This window comes from Coccinella septempunctata, chromosome 2 (assembly GCF_907165205.1).
Source record: "Coccinella septempunctata chromosome 2, icCocSept1.1, whole genome shotgun sequence".
NCBI classification, from domain to species: Eukaryota; Metazoa; Arthropoda; class Insecta; order Coleoptera; family Coccinellidae; genus Coccinella; species Coccinella septempunctata.
In genome coordinates this window covers 41,933,577-41,954,870 of record NC_058190.1, presented here as the reverse complement: position 1 = coordinate 41,954,870, position 21,294 = coordinate 41,933,577, and the positions used below count along the sequence as shown (strand labels likewise).

Genomic DNA, 21,294 nt, shown 5'->3' with positions numbered 1-21,294 from the left:
TAGGTCTAAATCAATCAGATTTGTAAAAGTATACATATTTAACGTAATGCGTAATGCACATTATGTTTGATTCTTCAATTACCCTCGGGTTTCATAGAGCTTGATCAGGGAATCAACGCTTGATTGACGAATAGACGTCAATTTGATTTCAATCGATAATTCAGTCATGAGAATTCAGGATATCATTATCGCATCAAATTATGAGATTTATACGTCCATTCAATTATTCTCAATTGATTCTCCTTCAAAATATTCAGAGATGAAAAGATTTCAGTGATTTCGTTTTAGAAATCGAGCGACTGTCAAATCGTTGATCGGACGATCAAAGTTGTATGAAACCCGCTGTACGACTAGCAAATTTGAAGAAAATGGAAATATAGACACATCATGTTCTTGCAATGACTACCATATAATTAGGTATAATTATTATTATATACAACCAGAGAATTTCTATCATTTATTTTCATTTGAGTATGCGAGATATGAGTAAGGTATTGGAAAAAAACACTTTCAAAGATTCATTCTAATGAAACAAATATTCCTTCAGTAATAAATAATGAGTTTATAAAATATGTGGAATAACGAGAGTGTTTATATCCAGTCTTCAATTTCATACCTTCCTGCACATAATTTTCTTCCATAAGATATAAACACCAGAAGAGCACTTTTATTCCCTATCAACAGTGCTCATGATCTGGTAAAACGAAAGATTTGAAATATTTTAATGAGGAATAAAGCATAGAAATCTCACTCATGGATATAAAATTCCTTATTCCAATTTCGAATGATAATAATATTCGCTTTATTCACACAAATCCTTCCGATATTAAAACGGGACGATGAAAGAGAACGAGATGAAAGTTTCTTACCTCAGAATTACAAGCACCCTCAAGACAAACGAATGATTTATGATTTTCTCGTGGACTGGGTTTAGTGTTAAATTTTTTTAACACTTGACATAACGATGCCTTGTAGTGTGAGATGGTTCTGCTTTGTTTCCGAAGATGAATTTCTTTTATTGCAAAATTCAAATCCATTTAAAAAACAGGGTTTTCCTTGATAGGAAATAAAAACGAAAAAAAAAACATTCCTTGTGTGTTTGACAAAAACCTCATAAAACGCTGCGTTTTCACGTTCCAAATAAGCTTTGAAAACTTTTTTTTCTAATCTCGTTCGTTCTCACATACGTTCATAGTTCAGTGTAGGTGTCACTTCTTAGAAAAATAACAAATATTATTAGATACAAACATCGAGTTTGTAATGATAATAATTATTAATATTTCAAACATCGAGTTTGATCTGCCAAATTGGAGGTAAATTTATTCATCATAATTCTTACTGGATTTTGGATTTTTATCAAAATCGTTTGTTATATGATGTAAAATCTGAATTTCAGTTTGATCTTGTGCAGGGAGAATGTTATGAGGAATAACCTGAAAAAATTCAAACTTCAACACATTGTATCTTGAAAACAAAGCATCTCTAGATTCATATGATATATTTTTCTTGAAATTTTACAAGGCATGTTTTCTTTTCGTCTGTTATTTCCACCCTCATCATCATCCTGTATTGTAGGTACATTAATATTTTGTAAAAGCAAATTGGTGATTTCCATTTTGATTTTTATCTCCTTCATTCATTTAATTTTGTTTCCTTCATTCATTTAGAATATATTTACGATCCTACCAATTTTCAGTAAGTGTAGAAATCGAAGATTAATCATTTATGTGAATGTCCAGACAATAAAACCCACCCACGAATACCTCGACAAACGAAAAAAAAATTCGGATAATAAAAATGAATAGTTGGGTATCGTTTTATGGGAGGGTATAAATGTAGAAACACGTTTCCATCGATTCTTGGACGGACATTAACTCGACCAGTAAATTTTACCGATCACCCCTAAAGCTCATTGTATATGTATGCAGATAACCCACCGCATATACGTATATATTTGTTGTCAACCCCCATGGTTGTTGCATTCTCCTTCCGCTACATAAATATCGATCAAGCCTTTTGTCGTTATTGCCTGATTATTTGTACAGGCCACAGTATTGAGGTCAACCTGACGGCTTTTTCTGTAATTCGTTCAAAGGTGATGTAGCTCATTTGGTTTATATTCAACAATGCAGTATAGGAATTCAAGGTCTTGTATGATTCTTTCTTTATGGAAATCAATTCGAAAATAGGGGAATCTGTTTGGTCAAAAGAAATTGAAATCAATGCGGATGTATATTCACACCAGCTGGTCCTAGTGGTATTTTCTTTAGACTATAAGAAAAGTAATGAACAACATAGTACATATAAATAAATAACCTTATTCTTCTCCACTAACTATTCCTACTTGTAAAAGTATCTGCAGCTCTTCCTGTGACTAATTCATCACATAAACAATGTTTTCGAACAACAACTTATCTTTTTTCTAACACTACCCATTGGAGCTATGTTACCTTTCGGACAAATTGCTGAATTGCACCTCCCATTCTTTCTTCTTGATTTTGTGTGTCTGTAATACGCAAACATACGTCTCTACTTCTGGTATGTAAAGGGGTGTCTCAAATTGCTTCATTTTGGCTGTTTCTGGTACTTCTAGACTAGATAGGAGTCCTGGGCTCGATTTTTGTGAAGAATCCATTAGTGGATATCTTTATTTGTCTTAGAATTTTGATATTTAGTCGATTCAGAAAATGTGCCATAACTTTTCTATTCTCGGAATTATCTGAAAACTTTTTTTATGTCTTTTTCGAAACTGTATAAAGTTTGTATCGTCGTTTAGCGTTTTTTTCGAAATTGAAAAAATATCAAAATTTGGTTATATCTACAAGACAAATAAAGATATAGTGCAACGACTTCCACTAATGGACTTTTCACGAGAATCGAGCCCAAAACTTTTTTCAACGATTCCCTACTATAACTACCGGTAGATTCGGGTGACTTGGGACAGTCCTGTAACTTGGGACAATTACCCCCTTGCAGATTTCTTTGTTTCTTACCATTTATGAGTGAAGGGACAAACTTATAAGATTGTGTTGCTTCTTTTCGGTTAGTTTAACAATTAATTCCTGTTGAGTTTGCCGTGACCAGAGCGTTTGAATTGACAGGACAAATTAACGAATTCAGGAGAGTAAGAGCGCGTTTTTTATGACCCTTATACTTTCTAGTGTCCTGTACATGTGTTTCACTTTGTGTATGTGTAATTTTTTTTTCTGGATACATGAGATATTGGGATATTAGATATGTCATGAAACAAGATTGTTTACAAATCAAACGGCAACACGGATCTCATTCATTTATTTTGTTGTTTCATAGGGTGACTTGGGACAATGCCGAATAGATACAAGCGGCGCATTGGCAGCAGGAAATATGACGATTTTTGCAGGATATCATTATTTACGTTATTTCCACAAATAAATCACCAAAAAATGAAAGAAATCAAAGTTCCCTTGTTTTGCTTAGTTTTTTCACATTTGAGTTGCAATATATTTACTTTCGCTATAATAGGGGTCATCATTTAATTTCCTTACCGAATTTCAACTATATAATCCCAAATTCTAATTTTTCGAAAGTATACACCGTCCCAACTGACCTATTTCATTTGAGAGTTGAAAAATCAATAGATTTTAACTTGTGGATTGTGACCTGGGACAAGTATAATATATTTAATTTTTTTCAAAATTTATATCCGAATTCTGAAGCATGGTATATATCCTAATCAATAGTCTGAGTCTTTGCATTTTTGAACCTCTTTTTCAGATAAAAATAGGTCGCCGTTTCGAAAATATGACAAGTTGAATTCAACAATCGTCCCAAGTCACCCAAATCTACGATAGTCGAGAAGTACCAGAAACAGCCAAAATCAAGCAATTTGTTATACCCTGTATAGCAATACTTGATTTGATTCTAGTGCAAAAAGCTTCAATTTTTAAACATTGTATATTCATTTATGGTCACCTGAATATGAACAACATATGTAAATATTTTAAATTTTTTTTCTATGTGTAGTCGAAAGTTCATCAATTGGAAATAATGGACCCCAATGTTGATGTTCAACTATGTGTAAACGTCCACTACAATGTTGAATAAAGTGCCACTCATTAGGTCTCCAAAGTATATAGTTATTAGGGTTATAATCATAAAATTCATTCACCTACCGTGGACATATAAAATGTCATCAATTCTCTCATTCACAATTTCGCTGAATCGACAAAATGGACTGCGTTCAGTCCGAACCTGCGCCTATAAATTTCGGGTCAAACAATATTCCACCTCTATCCCACTTTTTTCCTTTCCTTCCCGAATCCGCACAAAGAACTTGTTATTTGCCCCCGGCTCGGAAAAAATAAAACCATTCGTCAAAAAAATTATTCTATTTGCGCATGTGTTTGTTCCATTCGCAGTTGAACCGTATCATGCCACGGCCTTCCATCATCTTTTCTCTTGGAAAAGTCAGATAACGTTGAAAAATCGAACTTTCCTCGTTCCTTCAGAAATGGAATACAAGTTGGCTTTCAGATAAATGGATACACCGGTCCGAAAAACATTTCTCAATTAGGGGCGCCGAGATGTTCGGAATGAAATATAGAGGTTTTCATGTTGATTAATCAAATTGGACTCTTGGGGAATTTTTCATTTCACATGTATCTATACAGGATGTTTCGTTCCGGACATCAACGTCCATTCAGATAGGGTGATAGCACAAAAGGTAACAGTCATCTAGAGACATGTAGAGTCATTCGGGGTAACTGAGCGCAGTGGGTAAGTGTGCGCAGTGCGTATATCTCGACTATGCAACGTATGAAAGAGGGGTTCATTTGGGTGAAGCAAGAGAGCAGAATCGCCATATTAGTTTTTTATAGGAGTGCGCCGTGCCACGTTTCTTTAACTTTTTATTTGCAATCAATCAAATTCACTAGTTTTCTTATTAATTTTTAGTATCTCTGCAAATTCTGCCAGGTCCAAGTTCCGAGTCCGTCAGTGTTAAACAATATTTTATTCGATCATGGGCATATTAATCTAAATATATAATTAAAAAAGTTTAGGTTCTCTTAGCTGCTCAACTCTATAAGAACGTCAATTCAAATTTTGGCTTACTGGGGATAGTGTGCGCGGGTAAGTGTGCGCATAGATTCATTATATGGGCATTAGTTCAGTGAGGAATAAATTATGACATTGTTGATTTTCTTGATTAAGACTCGATCAATATTGTCCTATTTGTTCAGAAAAATATGAAGAGCCACCAACAGGGGAATGTATCAAGTGTTGTGTTCACCAAGAATTGTGGCACGAACAATAATGCACTGCTTGTAAAAAGGCGCTTCTGTATTGACAATAAACAGCATTTCTCTAATATTGTAACATTTAGATGACATTATTTTGTAATTTGTTATGATTGTGTGGTTCACTAAGCACTGCGTTCATTTACCCCGTGAGGGTGCGCACACTTACCCGCAATACGGGGCATGTGAACGCACTCCGACTTTCTCTATTAAATTCTTTTTTGCGGAAAGAAAACGTTTTTGTTTGTTTGCTTTTTGATGTTTTCTTATAGATTAGAAAATTCTCTATCTTATGAATATGTTTTAATTTTCCTAGCTTCAACATTTGAAACAGGGTATGGCTTGAAAGGCAAAAGTGCGCACAGATGCTCCGAATGACTGTACCTTTGATATTATAAGTTATAACTGACACCCTGAGGTTATATTCAAAGTATTCTAACTTTTTACTCTTCTATTTTTGGTAGATTTTTTCCTTCTCTGAATCGCAGTCTGAAATGAAATATAACTCTACCGACTCCAAAACTTTTTATTGGAAGAAGTTTCTCACTGAAAAGTTTTACAGTATTATAGTTTCTTCTATGTTTTGGTCGATCATAATTTCAGAAGTGAATGTTTCAAAATATCTAGTGTTGTTAAGTCTCTAATCATAATTCAATGTTTTCTCGTCGTTTGTCTCTCGTGGCATATCTCAGGAACTATCTGAATTTCCCGAAGCTTTATTTGAAATCTGGACTGTCAATCAATTGGTCTACTCTGCTTCCTAATTTGAACTCATAAACATCATCCAAAATCGAAACACCTGCATTCTCCATGAAAAATATACGAAGAGAATTCTCTACATTCCCCATTTGGATTAAACAATTTTTACTTCTCGGTTCAAGTTCATCACCACATGCGATGTGTCTTTGGTAGGTAAGATTTCTTCTTTGCAACAATACTGGACGCTCAATAAAAAGATGATGTATGGTTTTTCCTACAGTGACTATATATGTATAGTCACTGTTTTGTTTTATTTTTCCACCTTCTTCACACCATCTGTTAGAGAAACACATAAACACAAACATCTTCTCCAGATGAGTCCAGAGAAGCTAGTATTTAGGTATGTCAAACTCAAACCTGACAAAACAAGAAATAGGTACTGAAGACTTAGACATGAGGAGTAATTTTTCCATGACCAATCCCTACTTGGATAGAACTCTGAACCTCATAAGCTAACAACTAAGTCGAACGTTGAATACGAATATTATTATTCATTTGGAAAATTCAATATGGCTGTTGTTGAGTGTCTTATCTCAAAATATACTACACTGATTTCAATAAAAATGGTATAATTTTATTATATGACGATAACATCGAAGGATTTCAAAATTTCATGGGAAAAGTCCATAAACGAAAGAAGATATAGCAATTTTAAAATATCATATAACAGGCGAGTCTTTGACTCCTACAAATATTTTAGCAGTAGATTCTTTAGGTCAAAAGAAAAACTTCTTTCTCATTCATATGTTTCCGAATCAGCTCGGTTTGAAAAATACAGGCTGTTGAAAAACCAGAAAAAGTTTTATTTTTAGTTCTATCTCACAATTGGTTTTATCGAATGAAATGAATTTTGGAATATACTTCTTCATTTATTTGATCAATCCTTCTCGAACACAAGATATCACCCACGTCTTCCAGTTTTCTCATTATGACCATTTTGTACCATAAAAATACCAAAAATTCAAAGAATTCTCTTGAAACTAAGTTGGATGCTATCTAATGATTTTTTTTTACTTTTTGTAAAATAAAAGTATTCTTCATATTTTTTAGTAAAATGCGGGAAATTTAATGTTCAAAAATTGAAAAGTATCTGTAAAATTTGAAAAATTGGGTACTTTGGCTAAATACAGCTCTGTTTGAAAGATCCAGAGATGTGTAGAATCACAGATTTAGCTAGTTATTCAGAAAGTAATGTTGTTTTTCCAGGGGTGACACAGCTCATTATGAAAATTTAAAATGGCTATAACTTTTCATCACTGCCGAATTAGAAAAAATGGTATAGAACAAAAGTGTTTCTTTTTACCTCAAGAAACTACTGTTAAAATATTTGTACGAGTCAAAGACTCACCCTGTATTTTTGATTTTTCGCTATACATCTAGAAAAAAAGGAAGATATTGAGACGCCATGTTGGAGGACTTGCAAAGGCAGAACTTTTTCGTTAATAAACAGATATTCTATCTTGTACAGATCATAAAGTAAGTCAAATCAAATGGGTGTGTTATGTGGTACAGAGTGTCCCAAATTCGATGTCTAGTGACGGGATCTCGGGAAGCAGAAGAGCTAGAGCAAAACAGATTCTACGTTTTCTAGCTCTTTTTCAGAGAAACAAAGAATGGTAGAAAATACAGCCTCATGCTATAGGGGAAAATAGGGAGCATTGATACATGGGGAGGCTTGATACAGGCTTATATCCGCGATCTGTAGCCGTTTTCAAAAGTATTATACTAGTGAACACTATTCTTTGGCAGAGGGCATTGCGTGACGTTAATCTGTAAGGCTTACAGTAGTTTGTTTGTGAAATATTCAACGAAGAGTGTTTCGAGGTCAGAAATTGTAAGTTTTTACTCAAGTTACCTAAGGGTTTTATGATCATGCATTAATTCTTCGGCATAAACAAACATTTCACTGGGAAATATGCATAAAACTACTCAATTTACAGTTTTATTCGCCTTTCAAAATATATGAGTATAAGATGAAAACATAAATCACTTTAAAAATTGCTTTCGGGGAGGTTTGAGACATTTGTAGTGGGGAGGCCTGATACATGAATGTTCTTGAAAAAATATTCCGTAGCTAGTTGGATAGGCCTACATGAAGGCGTTTTCATCATCCAACATATCAAAGGGATTTTTAACAACTGGAATTTATCCGTACAATCCCCACGTATTTAACGAGGCCGACTTTTCTTGTGCGGAAGTGACTAACCGACCATTTCCTGATTTTTCTACATCTATGGGACCAAAGCAAGCCAGTATCATTGCTGACCTACCTACTGAGCTTAAAAATCCTCTCGATTACTCTCCCAGTACATCGTATGAATCCTCCCATATGTGGGGAGGCTTGAGACAGTTTGCATGTTTTTGTGTTCAACGTTCTGTATAGAATAAGATGGTTATGTTTTGAGACTTCTATATTTATTTTGTTGAACGATTAATTGAAGCATTATATTATATGAGAAAAGTCCTGTTTCTTCATATAATTCAGTTTCCAGAATGAAAATTCCAAAAAACGTATCAACCCTCCCCAGTCTCCCCTACTTCTGAGTTATTAACAAAAATTTAGATTTTGACTATTTGGAAAAGTTCCCATAACTTTTTTGACTTTGAAGTTACAGATCTGAAACTTTAACCTTCTACAGACACAGACTTTTTAAGGGAGATTCAAAATAATTCTTTTCAATTCAGAGATGACAAATTCAATACAAAACTTTGCTTCTTAATTCGAAATATAGAAGAGGAAAAAATTTTTCAAGCTTTCCAGTGGATTCTACTCAAAAAGTGCCCTGTAGAAGGAAGGTTCAAGTTTCAGGTCTGTAACTTCGAAGACAAAAGAGTTATGAGAACTTTTCGAACTCGTCAAAGTCTAAATTTTTGTTGATGACTCAAAAACGAAGAATCGTAGGAGGCTACGGTTTTCACCATTCTTTGTTTCTCTGAAAAATAGCTGGGAAAAGCACCTTCTGTTTGGCTCTATCTCATCTAGTTTCCGATATTCCCTCACTGGACATCAAATTTGGGACACCCTGTTTAGTTTTAAAGATAGCAGTGGTGAGCATCGAATTTGTCATCACACTTATTACCCTGTATAGTCTCGGCAGAAAGAATCACCCAATTAAACTTCATCGGACTCGAATGATTCCGATCATCCGGATAAGGAAATAACCCCGATTAGATACATATACATGCAACGTTCGCTACAAATCACTTAGCCGTGAATTCACGCTGAAATCCTCGGATATTCCGCGGACGAAATAGGCAATTAATCAGCTAACAGGCCTTTCCGCAGTACGATCACCCGGGGATCTGGTGGTCAGCCCAGATAAAGATCGTTCAGTTCCGAACCGAATCCAAGTATTTATCAGTTTGTCCGAATGCATGTGTATGCGAAATCATTTCAACGATGGACCTTAACGATAGGGAATTGAATAATGGTGTTTGTTCCGGTTCGGCGTTCCTTGTTATATCAACTGGACACGGCATGGTTTCAATTGAAAAATTCATTCATTCATACCAGGGATTCCTTATTGTTCGTTGATTAAGATTTCCAGGCGAGAGCTGACTACTGATAGGAAATCTTCACAAAGGTTCTTGTGTTCCTTTGTAGGTCTCTTGCATCTTTGTGATTCTCGTTAAAGGTGCAGTTTCTTCAGTATTATTCCATTGCAGGCTGGATGGACCGTGATCTCTTAGTTCACATTTTGGGAGGAAATAGATATTTACATAAGTTTCAGTCACCTGTAATATTTTACATAAAATATGGCAAGGAAGTCCAAGGTCCAAGATAACTTTTTAATTGAAATAATAACTTAAAGGGAAGTTATTATTTCGCTTGGTTCTGGATGCGAAGCCCAAACGGAGGCAACTTCGCAGCTACAGATTTTACAGAAAGATGCTTTGAAGTGAGCTCGAATAACTGAGTCAATTGAAAAGCAGAAATTATAACCCGAGAGGTTTGAACGTAGGCTGAATGCAAAGGGAAGAGCCTTAAAGAATTCGCAGTGAATGAGTGAGGGCAGCTTGTATCTTGGCTATGAAATGTATGAGATATCATCATCATTGCTGCTTCCCGTTACCGGGAATGTCTACAATAAGACAAAAAAATCGGTGCGAACAGACTTATAATTTCTTAGGGCTAATTGCGAATGTGTGCCCTCCTGTGACTGAAGAGACCTAACCGTGACCTACAGATCCTTCCACACTCCGGGCATGGATAGTCACTAACCGTATCTAGCCGTCGATGTACCCTTATCGAGTCTCCATTATATCTGCGTACCAAGGACCTCCACTGTGACCTGTCTAACGGTAGTCGTTCCCAGTTATGATTGGCATTAACTGATATTAGGGATCGATTGAGTATATCTTAGGCTTAGGCTTATACTGGCCTCCTGGTTTCCGGGCTCCCTCTGTGAATTCGCCATACAGAGCTGTTTTGGGGAGTCTTGTGTCTTGCATCCTCAGAATGTGGCCGCTCCATCTGAGTCGGTACCTCGTTACTAGAGTCTCAATTGTTGTACAACTCGCGCGTTGCAAGACTTCTGTTTTCGAAACTTTGTGGAACCATCTGATGTGCATTATTTGTCTTAGATGACGTTGTTGCGTTTGTTCAAGCTGTTTAATATGTCGCCTGTAGGGCGTCCAGCTTTCGCTTCTGTAAAGCTGTCTTGGTCTTAAGATCGAGGTCGTAATTTTGAAACACTCTGTCCTTTAGCTTCCAAATGTTAGAGATCGGGGTTCATTTGGGTGAAGCAAAGGCGCAGAATCGTCTATTAGTTTTTTCATAGTATTGTGTGTACAACGTTACCTTTTAATTTGCAATCAATTAAACATACTTAGTAGTTCTATTGTTAATTTTAAGCATCTCTGCAAATTCTGTCAGATCTAAGTTTCGAATCCGATACTGATAAATAATATGTATTCGATCGCGCGCATATTCATCTAAATATAAATATGTTAACTCTATAACGTTTCATTTTCTGGCTCCCTAGGGAAAATGTGAGAGGGTAAGTGTTCGCATGGGTACATCATATGGGCATTATTACAGTGAAGAATTAATGACGACATTGTTGATTTGATGGTTGCTCCACCTCTTGTATGCACTCCACTCCACTCCACCTCTTGTATGCATCCTGCTACTCCGAGCCCTACAATACTAGCTCGACTATAGTATATTCGGGTTACTTGGGACGATTTTGAAATTGAACTTATCATATTTCAAAAACTGTGACCTATTTCCATGTGAGAAGGAGGTTCAAATATGCTTAATGACTCAGACTATTGATAGGTATATATACCATGCTTCAGAATTCGGATATAAATTTTAAAAAAAATTACATGATATACTTGTCCCAAGTCACCCACCGAGTTGGGACAAAAGTTAAAATCCATTGATTCCTCAACTCTCAAATGTAATAGGTGACTTGGGACGGTGTATGGTTTTGAAAAGTTAGAATTTTTGATTATATAGTTGAAATTCGGTAAGGAAATTAAATGATAAACCCCTATTACAGCGAAAGTAAATATATTGCAACTCAAATGTAAAAAAAACTAAACAAATCAAGGGAACTTTGATTTCTTTCATTCTTTGGTGATTTCTCTGTGGAAATAACGTAAATAATAATATCCTGCGAAAAACCGGCATATTTCTTTCTGCCAATGCGCCGCTTGTATCTATTCGGCATTGTCCCAAGTCACCCTATGAAACAACAAAATAAATGAATGAGATGCATGTTGCCGTTTGATTTGTAAACAACCTTGTTTCCTGACATATCTTATATCCCAATATCCCACGTATCCAGAAAAAAAAAATTACACATGCACAAAGTGAAACACATGTGCAGGACACTAGAAACTATAAGGGGCATAAAAAACGCGCTTTTACTCTCCTAAATTCGTTAATTTTTCCAGTCAATTCAAACGCACTGGTCACGACAAACTCAACAGAATTAACTGTTAAACTAACCGAACAGATGCTACACAATCTTATAAGTTTGTCCCTTCACTAATAAATGGTAAGAAACGAAGAAATCTGCAAGGGGGTAATTGTCTCAGGTTACAGGACTGTCCCAAGTCACCTGAATCTACCGGTAACGGAAAAGTTTACTGCTGAAGATCGATGAGCAGCATTTCTTTTCTTTTTTCCTTGCATCGTAAACAGGCGGGATACAAATGAAATAATTGAATGTATTTTCATTGGTCCTAGATCTACTTCAGTAGAGGAGACTGCGATGGGAATTCACTGACAACAAACGTCTTATGAATACTGCTTTGAGAAAATATATAGACATGTTGACCATATCTCAAACCAAAATCTAGCATTTAACCAATATGTGAGAGAAAAACGTGAAGGAAAGTAGGAAAAGTTACCATGCATTCACAAATCATTACAGATAGTCCCTATTAACAACAGCTGGAAGAAACGAGACGCCTAGAAGAAGAAAAGAAAGGTTTCATCATATTTGTCCTTAACTAGTTCTGCTAAAAATAAGTTACAAGATTCTATCGATTAGAAAAAGAGACAATTAGAAAAAATTCATAGACGCTGACAGAAGCTTTCTATTCCAAAAGCGAAAGAACCCGATTACCATTGTTCAGAAAAATGTGAAGATCTATACCAACAGAGGAATGAATCAAGTGTATGTAGTGTTTACCTAGAAATGTGACACGAACAATGCACACTGCTTATAAAAAGGCGCTTTTGTATTGACAATAAGCAGCACTTTTCTGAAATTATTACATTTTCATGACATGTGAAAGCATACCGAATTTTTCTATTCAATTTTTCTTTGCAGGGAAACGTTTTTGTTTTTGTTTACTTTTTGATTTTTTTATAGATCAGAAAATGTTCTATCCTGTGAATATGTTTTAATTTTTCTAGCTTCAATATTTGAAACACAGTATGGTTCGAAAGGCAAAAGTCACCAGCTGCCTAGAATGACCGAGCGAATGACTATCACGATAAAAATTTCTGCAAATTTTTTTTAACACTTTCAACTTTTGAGATCTACAGAAATGAATTTCCGCATCTGAAAATTCCGAGGCACGTACAAAGAAAGCCACTTGTGAAATGAACCATTCATCTCCAAGATTGTAAGTTCCGACCCTACCTATCAATTATTCACGACAGAAAATTCTACATAAATAACCGTGAAACGCAAAAAGTAAAGAATTCGACCTCTTACACTTCGCAGTACTGCGTTATGTCAAGTAAAATACCGTATATTTCAATTAAACGCAGGAATGCTTGGTGAGAACTTTTATGAGTTTTTCGAATGTTGGTTCTACAATTTTTCCGCTGGAAGTGTAAACCTGGATTCGTACTGCAGGATTCTGTGGATGTATTTTTATTTCACTATCGGGATTCACGGCGGCCAAGACCGAGGGTATCCCGTGGGAAATTATATACCCAATAGTATGAAATAAAGCAGATCTAAGGCCTGTTTTTCCGGTCGTAATTTAATTATTTCACGGCGAGAAGGGTTTTCAGTAAAGGGAGAATGAAAATTCCGTATCTCCACACCTCATTGAGGTGCGCACTGACCTTTCGATTGGAAATGTCGATGGTTAGTCCTAACAAGGAAAATTGGGAAATGCCCTTATTTGAACAGAATGGACGAAACTCAATTTGGTGAAAATGGAAATTCAACGATTTTTTCCATGTCCTCTTATGGGAAAGGCAAATAAGTATTTCTGTAATCCAAGCACGAAAGTTTGCATTTATACAGGGTGGGTGGTTTATTAGACATTTACAGAGAACGGATCATAAAATTTGATTCCTGCGCTTCTGATCTATCAGGATATATTGAGAAATTCTTAGCCTACTATAGAACCAAACAAAATTTCAATCTCAAAATTACTCAACATATTCTCCTCTTATTCGGATACATTTATTACAGCGAACCTGCAACGTCTCTAGACCTTTCAAAAAATGTTTCTTCTTGCTCTGTAAACCAGACCTCGACAACTATTATTAGCTCCTCGTTGGAAAAAAATTTACAACCTTTTAAACGTTATTTCAGTTGAGCAAAGAGATGATAGTCGGATGGAGCCAAATCTGGTGAATAAGGGGGGTTTTCTAGTAATTCAAACCCTAAATCACGAATTTTTTGATTGGCAACATGAGATTTGTGTGCAGGGCCGTTGTCCTGCAAAAACAAAACACCTTTGGATAGCTTTCCGCGTCTTTTCTCTTTAATTTTTTTCCGTAGAGTGGTCAGTATTGTCGAATAGTAATCTCGGGTTATTGTTCTACCCTTATCCAAAAATCAATCATGATTACTACATGGCAATCCCAAAAAACTGATCGAACGCGATGCTTCTACCCTTGCACGCTTTTGGTCAACATTCAAAGATTTGGGGATCCATTTTGCAGCAATTTTTCTCATGTCCAAATTGACGTGAACTATATGATGAACGCGTTCGTATGAAATATTCAGTGCTTCAGATATCCGTTTAAGCCCAATTTGACGGTCCGATAAAATCATGTCATGAACTGCATCGACATTTTCGGGAACTGACACAGAAACTGGTCTTCCCGATCGGTCATCATCTTCAATGGAAAATTTACCTCTTTTGAAGTACAATTTTTCACGGTCGCATACGAAGGACATTGATCACCAAGGGTATTGAGCATATCTTCGTAAATTTGCTTACCTCTCAACCCCTTTAAATACAGATACTTGATGATGGCTCGATACTCCAATTTTTCGATTTTCACAATTTCGGTGGACATCTTCTTTTTTTAAATTTATTGCTTAACTCTGGTTCACTTTTTTGACATCAAACTTCACACTGACACTTCCAATGAATTATTGTTCGTTGCTATGGTGACGCATAACTTTTTTATGCAAGGAACTGATCTAGGCTAACTAGATATTCAAACATCCTCATATTTTCAATGTTGCGACGTTGCAGCTTATAGGAGAAAATACTTCGAACTTTCTTATTTCAAATGGGACACACTATTCATTATAACTTTTTTCGATTCTCTATCCCTATCTAAATATTTTTGTCTATTACTTGCTTATCCCTATTCCTGATACATTCGGAGACATTAAGGGTTTTCCACAAAAAATTGCCTAAAAAACAGAAACCAATAAAATGAGCGTAAAAAAGAGATTTCATAATTTGGGAAGCTGAAATTTTGAGATCCTGAGGTTGAGTTTTGTGTAGAAAAAACTTGGTTCTTCATATACATGCTCTTCCAAAATTCTTTTTCTGGTTACTCGATAGAAAAACAGCAAAAAATTGATTTTTTTTAGTCTGACCCTAGACTGAAACATATATTTTAAAACTATCCAACTATTCAATTGTGGTAAAATGTTTTTTTATGGAAGATATCTGAAGACTTCCATTGAATCAAAGTTCCTCATTTCCGCCAATAAATTATCCATAAATTTTAATTTCTCATGCCAAACACAACATATGATAATGATAACCTGCCTCTATGATATCCTCGATATAGCTCAAACCCATTATTCTGTGACTACCATGTCCAATTTAGAGTAGACCTGAACTATCTGACCCTGCATTGCTGCTATTATGGAAAATCTCTATCAACAACGACAAAATATAATCCTTCGTGCCAGAAGTCTGAATTGGAGTCGAAGCTGTTTTCTAGAATAATTAAGGAATAAATTATGCATTGCTGCTCTGGTTCCGAACACTATCGTTCTTGAATAGCAGCTTTATCAGGACTAAGCGGAATTTTGATCCTGATGGAATTGCCTTTCACGGTATATTTTTCGAAGGGGGAAATAAATCTAATTTTGCAACGAACCAAGCTTTCCACTTCCTCCTTGTTTGCCATTCTCGAACAACAATTTCAATTTATGCTCTCGCTGAAAATATGAAACCTGTTCTCATTGATTGACCCTGAAAAAGGTGAGGTTTGAGTGAATATTGATCCTGATAACATTAGGTATCCTTGTAATATGGCTTTACCTCCGAATTCAATAAATTGGGGCGAAAGTATCAATGGATACAAATAAACTGTCGTTAGTTTACTGAATTCATTCCAAGTTAGAGACCAGCACTTGTGTAATATCTACTTTGTTTCAATTTTCACCTCACACTCTGTATTGCTGGATATCTAAGAATTATCAATGATCAATTAAAGAATTGTAGTTGAACCTTATAATAAACTGACATTTCATTGATAATTGGATACATAAAAAAAAAGGATTGAATAATTATTCTAATAATAAAGATAAGTAAAAGTATTAATACATAGTTTATTAAAGGAATTTCTGTCGAGCTATTTTTTAAAGCGTAAAATATTCTGTTAATTCTCAATATAAAACACTGTACATAAAAGAGTAAATCGCTATAAAATCAACTACTGAAAAATTCCATAGCTATTCTTTTTATTTGGGAGTATAACTAGGTATAGAAATTGAACCAAAAGTGATATCATATTCCGCGAGCGACTTCATGAAACACGAAATGTATTTTAGCGAAATATCTTCGAATTGAAAACTTTCAACCCCAACGCTTTGTTCTTAATAGTTTTCATACTTTGAAGTTACGAAAATCAAATCGCCAAACTTTGTTACCGAGATGTATATTGAACAGCATAGTGGATAGAGAGTTTGAGAAGCTTTCATCAGGACTTTAACACATTTTATCCTCTGCTTTCAGAGAAGAAGGATATTCGAAATTGATTCGGATTCTCAACGTAGAGAATTTTATGATTGCTTATATAGCTGGAAGCACTTTGGAGTATAGTATGAAACCGAGTCTGAAACAAAATCTGGCAGTAGGTATTTTGTTCCATTATAAAAGATATTAAATAAGCCACCAGTACAACGCAAATTCCTGAGTCTTGAGGTTATTTCAATTGAATTATTTGTTCAATTATGCAATAGAACTACTGAAGAGGCGAGCTCTAGTTGAGCAGATAGATACTCATGCAAGCTTATGCAGTTGGTTGAATAGACATTCAGTTTGGATTGTTCATGGTTGATTTACACCAGGAAATGTGAGCCACAAGAGAATGTAAACAGGTTAATCGTGTAATTATAGACATTTGGGAATCCCAACTGTATAATGGTTGGTTCGAAATTCATTGCCAATTCATGAGTTGATAATTTATATCTGTAAACCAAGGAAAAGTCTGCCACTAAGGTCAAGTTCAAGTTGAACCTATTGACTTTTATTTTTAACGTATTGATGAGCAACTGTCATTCAGATAAAAAAGACTGCTGTTCAGTGTAATTTCAAATGGCAAAGCTATATTTTAATTTCTCTATCAATTGATTCTTCAACACGCCTCCACAATAATCAAAAGAGGTTCAACATAACATCAATGTTGAATGATACTCAACAAACAATATAAAACGTCCCATCGTTCCTCGTTTCCTACTATGTCTAGATTGCCCATTACCCTATTGAAAAACCATTTAACCTCATGCACAGAAACCCCTTCTCCATGTGTGTGCTTTGTGCGTTTCTCTCATTAATTATTATAAAGGAAAGTTACTGGATTTGAGCAATAATTAATGTGAGTAAACTAAGCGAGATCTGCCTTGAAATTCAAACGATGAATGAGTTTTCCTTGAACGAGAAAACTGGCTCTATATAAATTTTGAACGCTACATTTTAACCCGAGTAACCCTTGGGGTTTCATAATAACCAAGGTAGAATATGTAAAGGTACGCCATTGGAGTAGGATGTTATGAGTGATGGTAAATAGAAGTGCGTAATGGCACTAATTTCCGCTTAAATTACTATATTCAATAGTTAATATGTGTAACAAATCGTTTTGGAGAAATCATTACCATTAATGAAATAAGCCTGCGAATGGGGAGTACTTTATATTGAAATAGATACTAGGTATATAAAATCATTTCCCTGTTGGAATTCTATCATTCAACTAGAAATTGTAACATGTAAATTCCAACTTAAATCCAGAAAAATTTCACTAGGATGGATCAATTAAATTATCAAGCGCAAAAAAGTAAGTTTTCCTTCAAATATCTACCTCAATCTTTGAGCAGTGCAGTTCTAGGGTGAACACGAGCTTTGAATTGCATTTTAACTCCCTGAGCATAAAATATTTTTCATTCTCGCCTCCAAGGATTGGAAAACGAAATAGAGAACCTGAAACCAATTCTCACAAAAAATTTCGTTAGCCTTTTATGACTTTTATATCGAGCCACTTCTATATTCACATTTTTCATACACTTTCCGATACTCAGTTTATAGTACGTCTCTAAGCTGAAAAATTTGTTCCTTTCCGAAGCATCGATAAACAACTTTGGCGTATAGGGGTAGTTTTCATGAGTGCTATTATGGAACGGAGCACTTAAAATGGGGCATATCTTCTTACCCGGAACTTTTAGCAGCTCGATTTCCTTGGAGTGCCAGAGAGGTTTGATAGGTCAATTGGCTTTTCCTTCGCTTATTTTTAATTTTAAAATGTTAAGAAAACATTATTGATTTTTAACGTCTTTTTTTGGAACACTGCCTCATTCGTTCATGTGAAATAATTATTAGTGGTAGTGGTAGTCCATCTAGGTTACTTTTGAATTATCAATCTTTTGGCTAAACAGTCAGTGGCAACGAGAATGTAGGTATTTTCGAAGAGTAGTTTTTGGACACTTTCGAAGCTATTCATTCAACCCAAATAAAATTATGACGCACTATTACCATTCTGTATTCTGTATTAACTCAATGAATATACTCACAGCTATAACTGATGTAAAAGCAACCGATTTTACTTGAGGTTTTTAAGTTTTCAAAATAACTTCTCATATTTCTATAATTCTTCTGATGATATGTTTTTACTTAGAGTTGAATCTGTTGAAATTTATCAAGCATGAAGAATTATTTATTTTCAGTTCATTCAACAAATACTACATATGCATTTCTTTTCATTGTATCACCCCTAGCACTATTCAGAAGACTGGTCGACAATTTTGGATCATCTTGCTATAGGGTATACTTTTGAAAGACGAACCTATCTATCATTAACTCGTATAAGTTTTGAATAATATTTCAAGGGGCTAAGAGTACTATTTCTATGCGTATCATGAAAACTACTGAAAGAACAATTTCAGAAAAGTGTGTTACCTTGAAAACAACGTGAAATCATAAACAAATAACGTGTCAACTCCCTTTCCGAGGGTTGTAGCACCCTTAATTGTCGGTTTCGGGTATTACTTCATTAGACCACTTATTTTTCGATGTTTCCCTAGAAACACTGCTCGACATTTCTGGTTCACCTTGTAGAATCGTCTAGCTAGTTGAATTCGTTGGGACAAAAAATGATAAAGAGGCTCTCCTATATATCTGCGAACTCCAGGAAAGCCAAACAAACTTCTTGGAAAGTTCTTTCGTCGCTCCAGATATCAGCGCAGAAAATCAGAAACATAAAAATAATACAGTCCTATGCGCATTCACATCCCGTTGGAAATAAACCTTCATTGGCGAGTAACTTCAATTCGAAAAATCTACACGAAACAAACACTTAGTTGACCCGCTATTTCATCGGATCGATAACCTTACTAGGGGAATTTATAAGCGTATGAATTCATATGAAATCCGTACTGTTGTTTCTAAGTAGATATTAAAGAAATTTTTCGTATTTAAAGGGATTTAGATTTTTTGTTTTCATGAACCATTGATAGATTCAGCAAGGATGGTATGTGTTTCTGAAACATGCTGTGTGTATTCGTCATGTTGATAGACAACACTGAACTTTACCTCGTCATAAATGAAATTGTCGATTTCCTCAAGCGGTCTTCCATACAGGTGAGGTGGAAACGGTTCGTACTTCGTAGGTAACCTGGAGCCATCCTCCACACTCAATTTTTTACGCGGCGTAAACCCGTACTCGCGAACCAACTGGAGGGTCTTCTTCTCCAACCTTTCCAGAGACTCCCTGGTGAAGGGCTTCACCTGGGCCCGACCCCTAGTCGAAGGCTGCTTGAACGTCTCCGACTGACTCGTGGACAATTTAAATTCCACCGTATGCGAATCGGGTTTCGAATCCGGCCCACATGGGTACGACAGCGGTCTCTTGGACCTAGGTGGTTCACTCGACAGGTTTTCAGGGTTGAGGAGTCGGTCGCTGTGATCGAGCAGCGGATCACTGTGATTGAAGCGTTCGCCAGGATCACTGCGCTCCAGAAGGTGATCACTAGCTTCCTCGTTTCTATCACTGGGCTCGTCCTGGGCGAAAGCGGGCTCGACGACGTCCTCGATGGTGGGTTCTTCGCGGTTCGGTCTTGGGGGCAGCGTGGGCAGGATGGGTGACGCCGGTTTCGGCGGCGTAGTCGGTGAGCTCGACATTTGGTTGCTAGGGCGCGAAAAGGCCCTTCAAGCGTTCGGCCATCGCGGTAGCTCGCACTGAACTAGCCGCCCTGGGTCTTGATCGCGCTCTGGCGACGGCGCCGTGCAGGGCCGGCTCAGGAGGACGCTGAATGATGGGGTTTGTGGTTATTAATGATTCTACAATTGGCGTTGGGGTGAGAATGGCATCGCTCCACAGTTAAATGTTTTCGACGGATTCGTAGATCACTTGGGGGCTGGCGGTAATGTGTCCATTTCGGGTCATTGCTATGGTATCGGGAGGTGTACGGGGGTGGTTATCAGGTGCCGAACTTGTATATTTCCCATGATAATGCAGCTCATCGTATAGGGTAGGCTTTGTGCTTTCAGGATTTTCTTCGTGTTGTAAAGATTCCCAGGTAGCAAAATCGAGTCCAAATTTTTAATTTATGTCTTAGATTACTTCGAAAATATATAACGACTACTTTTTTCAAGTAGATATATGTTAAATGTTCAGGGTGTCCTGTCAAATAATGAAGTGGTTCTGAATAAATCAGTCTTCAATAGCTAATACATTTTTATACTTCTTCTATTAAATGAAGCACTATACAGGGTGTATTTGAAGGTGAGGGTTTTTTTTTCAACAGAAGTCGTCATAATGGAGCGTTTAACCAAGAATCACCTATGCAAAACTTTCAAAATGACAAAGTTGAAAAAAAAATTCAAAATGATTACTGAAATAGATCGTAATAGGACCCTAGACCGTTTGTTAGCTGAATTATCGCAAAGCAGTGGGAAAAAACTTAAATCCTGATTCGACCATGTGGTTTCGTTTAGGATATTGGCTCGTTCGATATTTACGTGGTATTGAAAATGGAAACTCAGGATTGCCTAATTGTTCTCATTATTTTTTAGTAACTTACACGATTTTATGAAATGGCTCATTTCGATACCAACTGACAGAAGAGACTTAGGACACAAGTGTAAAAAA

The 21,294-nt window shown here is 36.0% G+C and overlaps 1 protein-coding gene across 1 annotated transcript in view; it reads right to left on the bottom strand.

The window, feature by feature from the left end:
* Positions 1–20,374, bottom strand: part of LOC123308066 (sodium channel protein 60E-like) — a 176,680-nt gene extending 156,306 nt beyond the window's left edge. The window contains exon 1 of the mRNA XM_044890601.1: positions 19,737–20,374. Coding sequence (XP_044746536.1) covers positions 19,737–20,324 — 588 coding nt within the window. The 5' untranslated portion in view covers positions 20,325–20,374. The remainder of the gene's footprint in view (positions 1–19,736) is intronic.
* Positions 20,375–21,294: the final 920 nt, after the last annotated feature.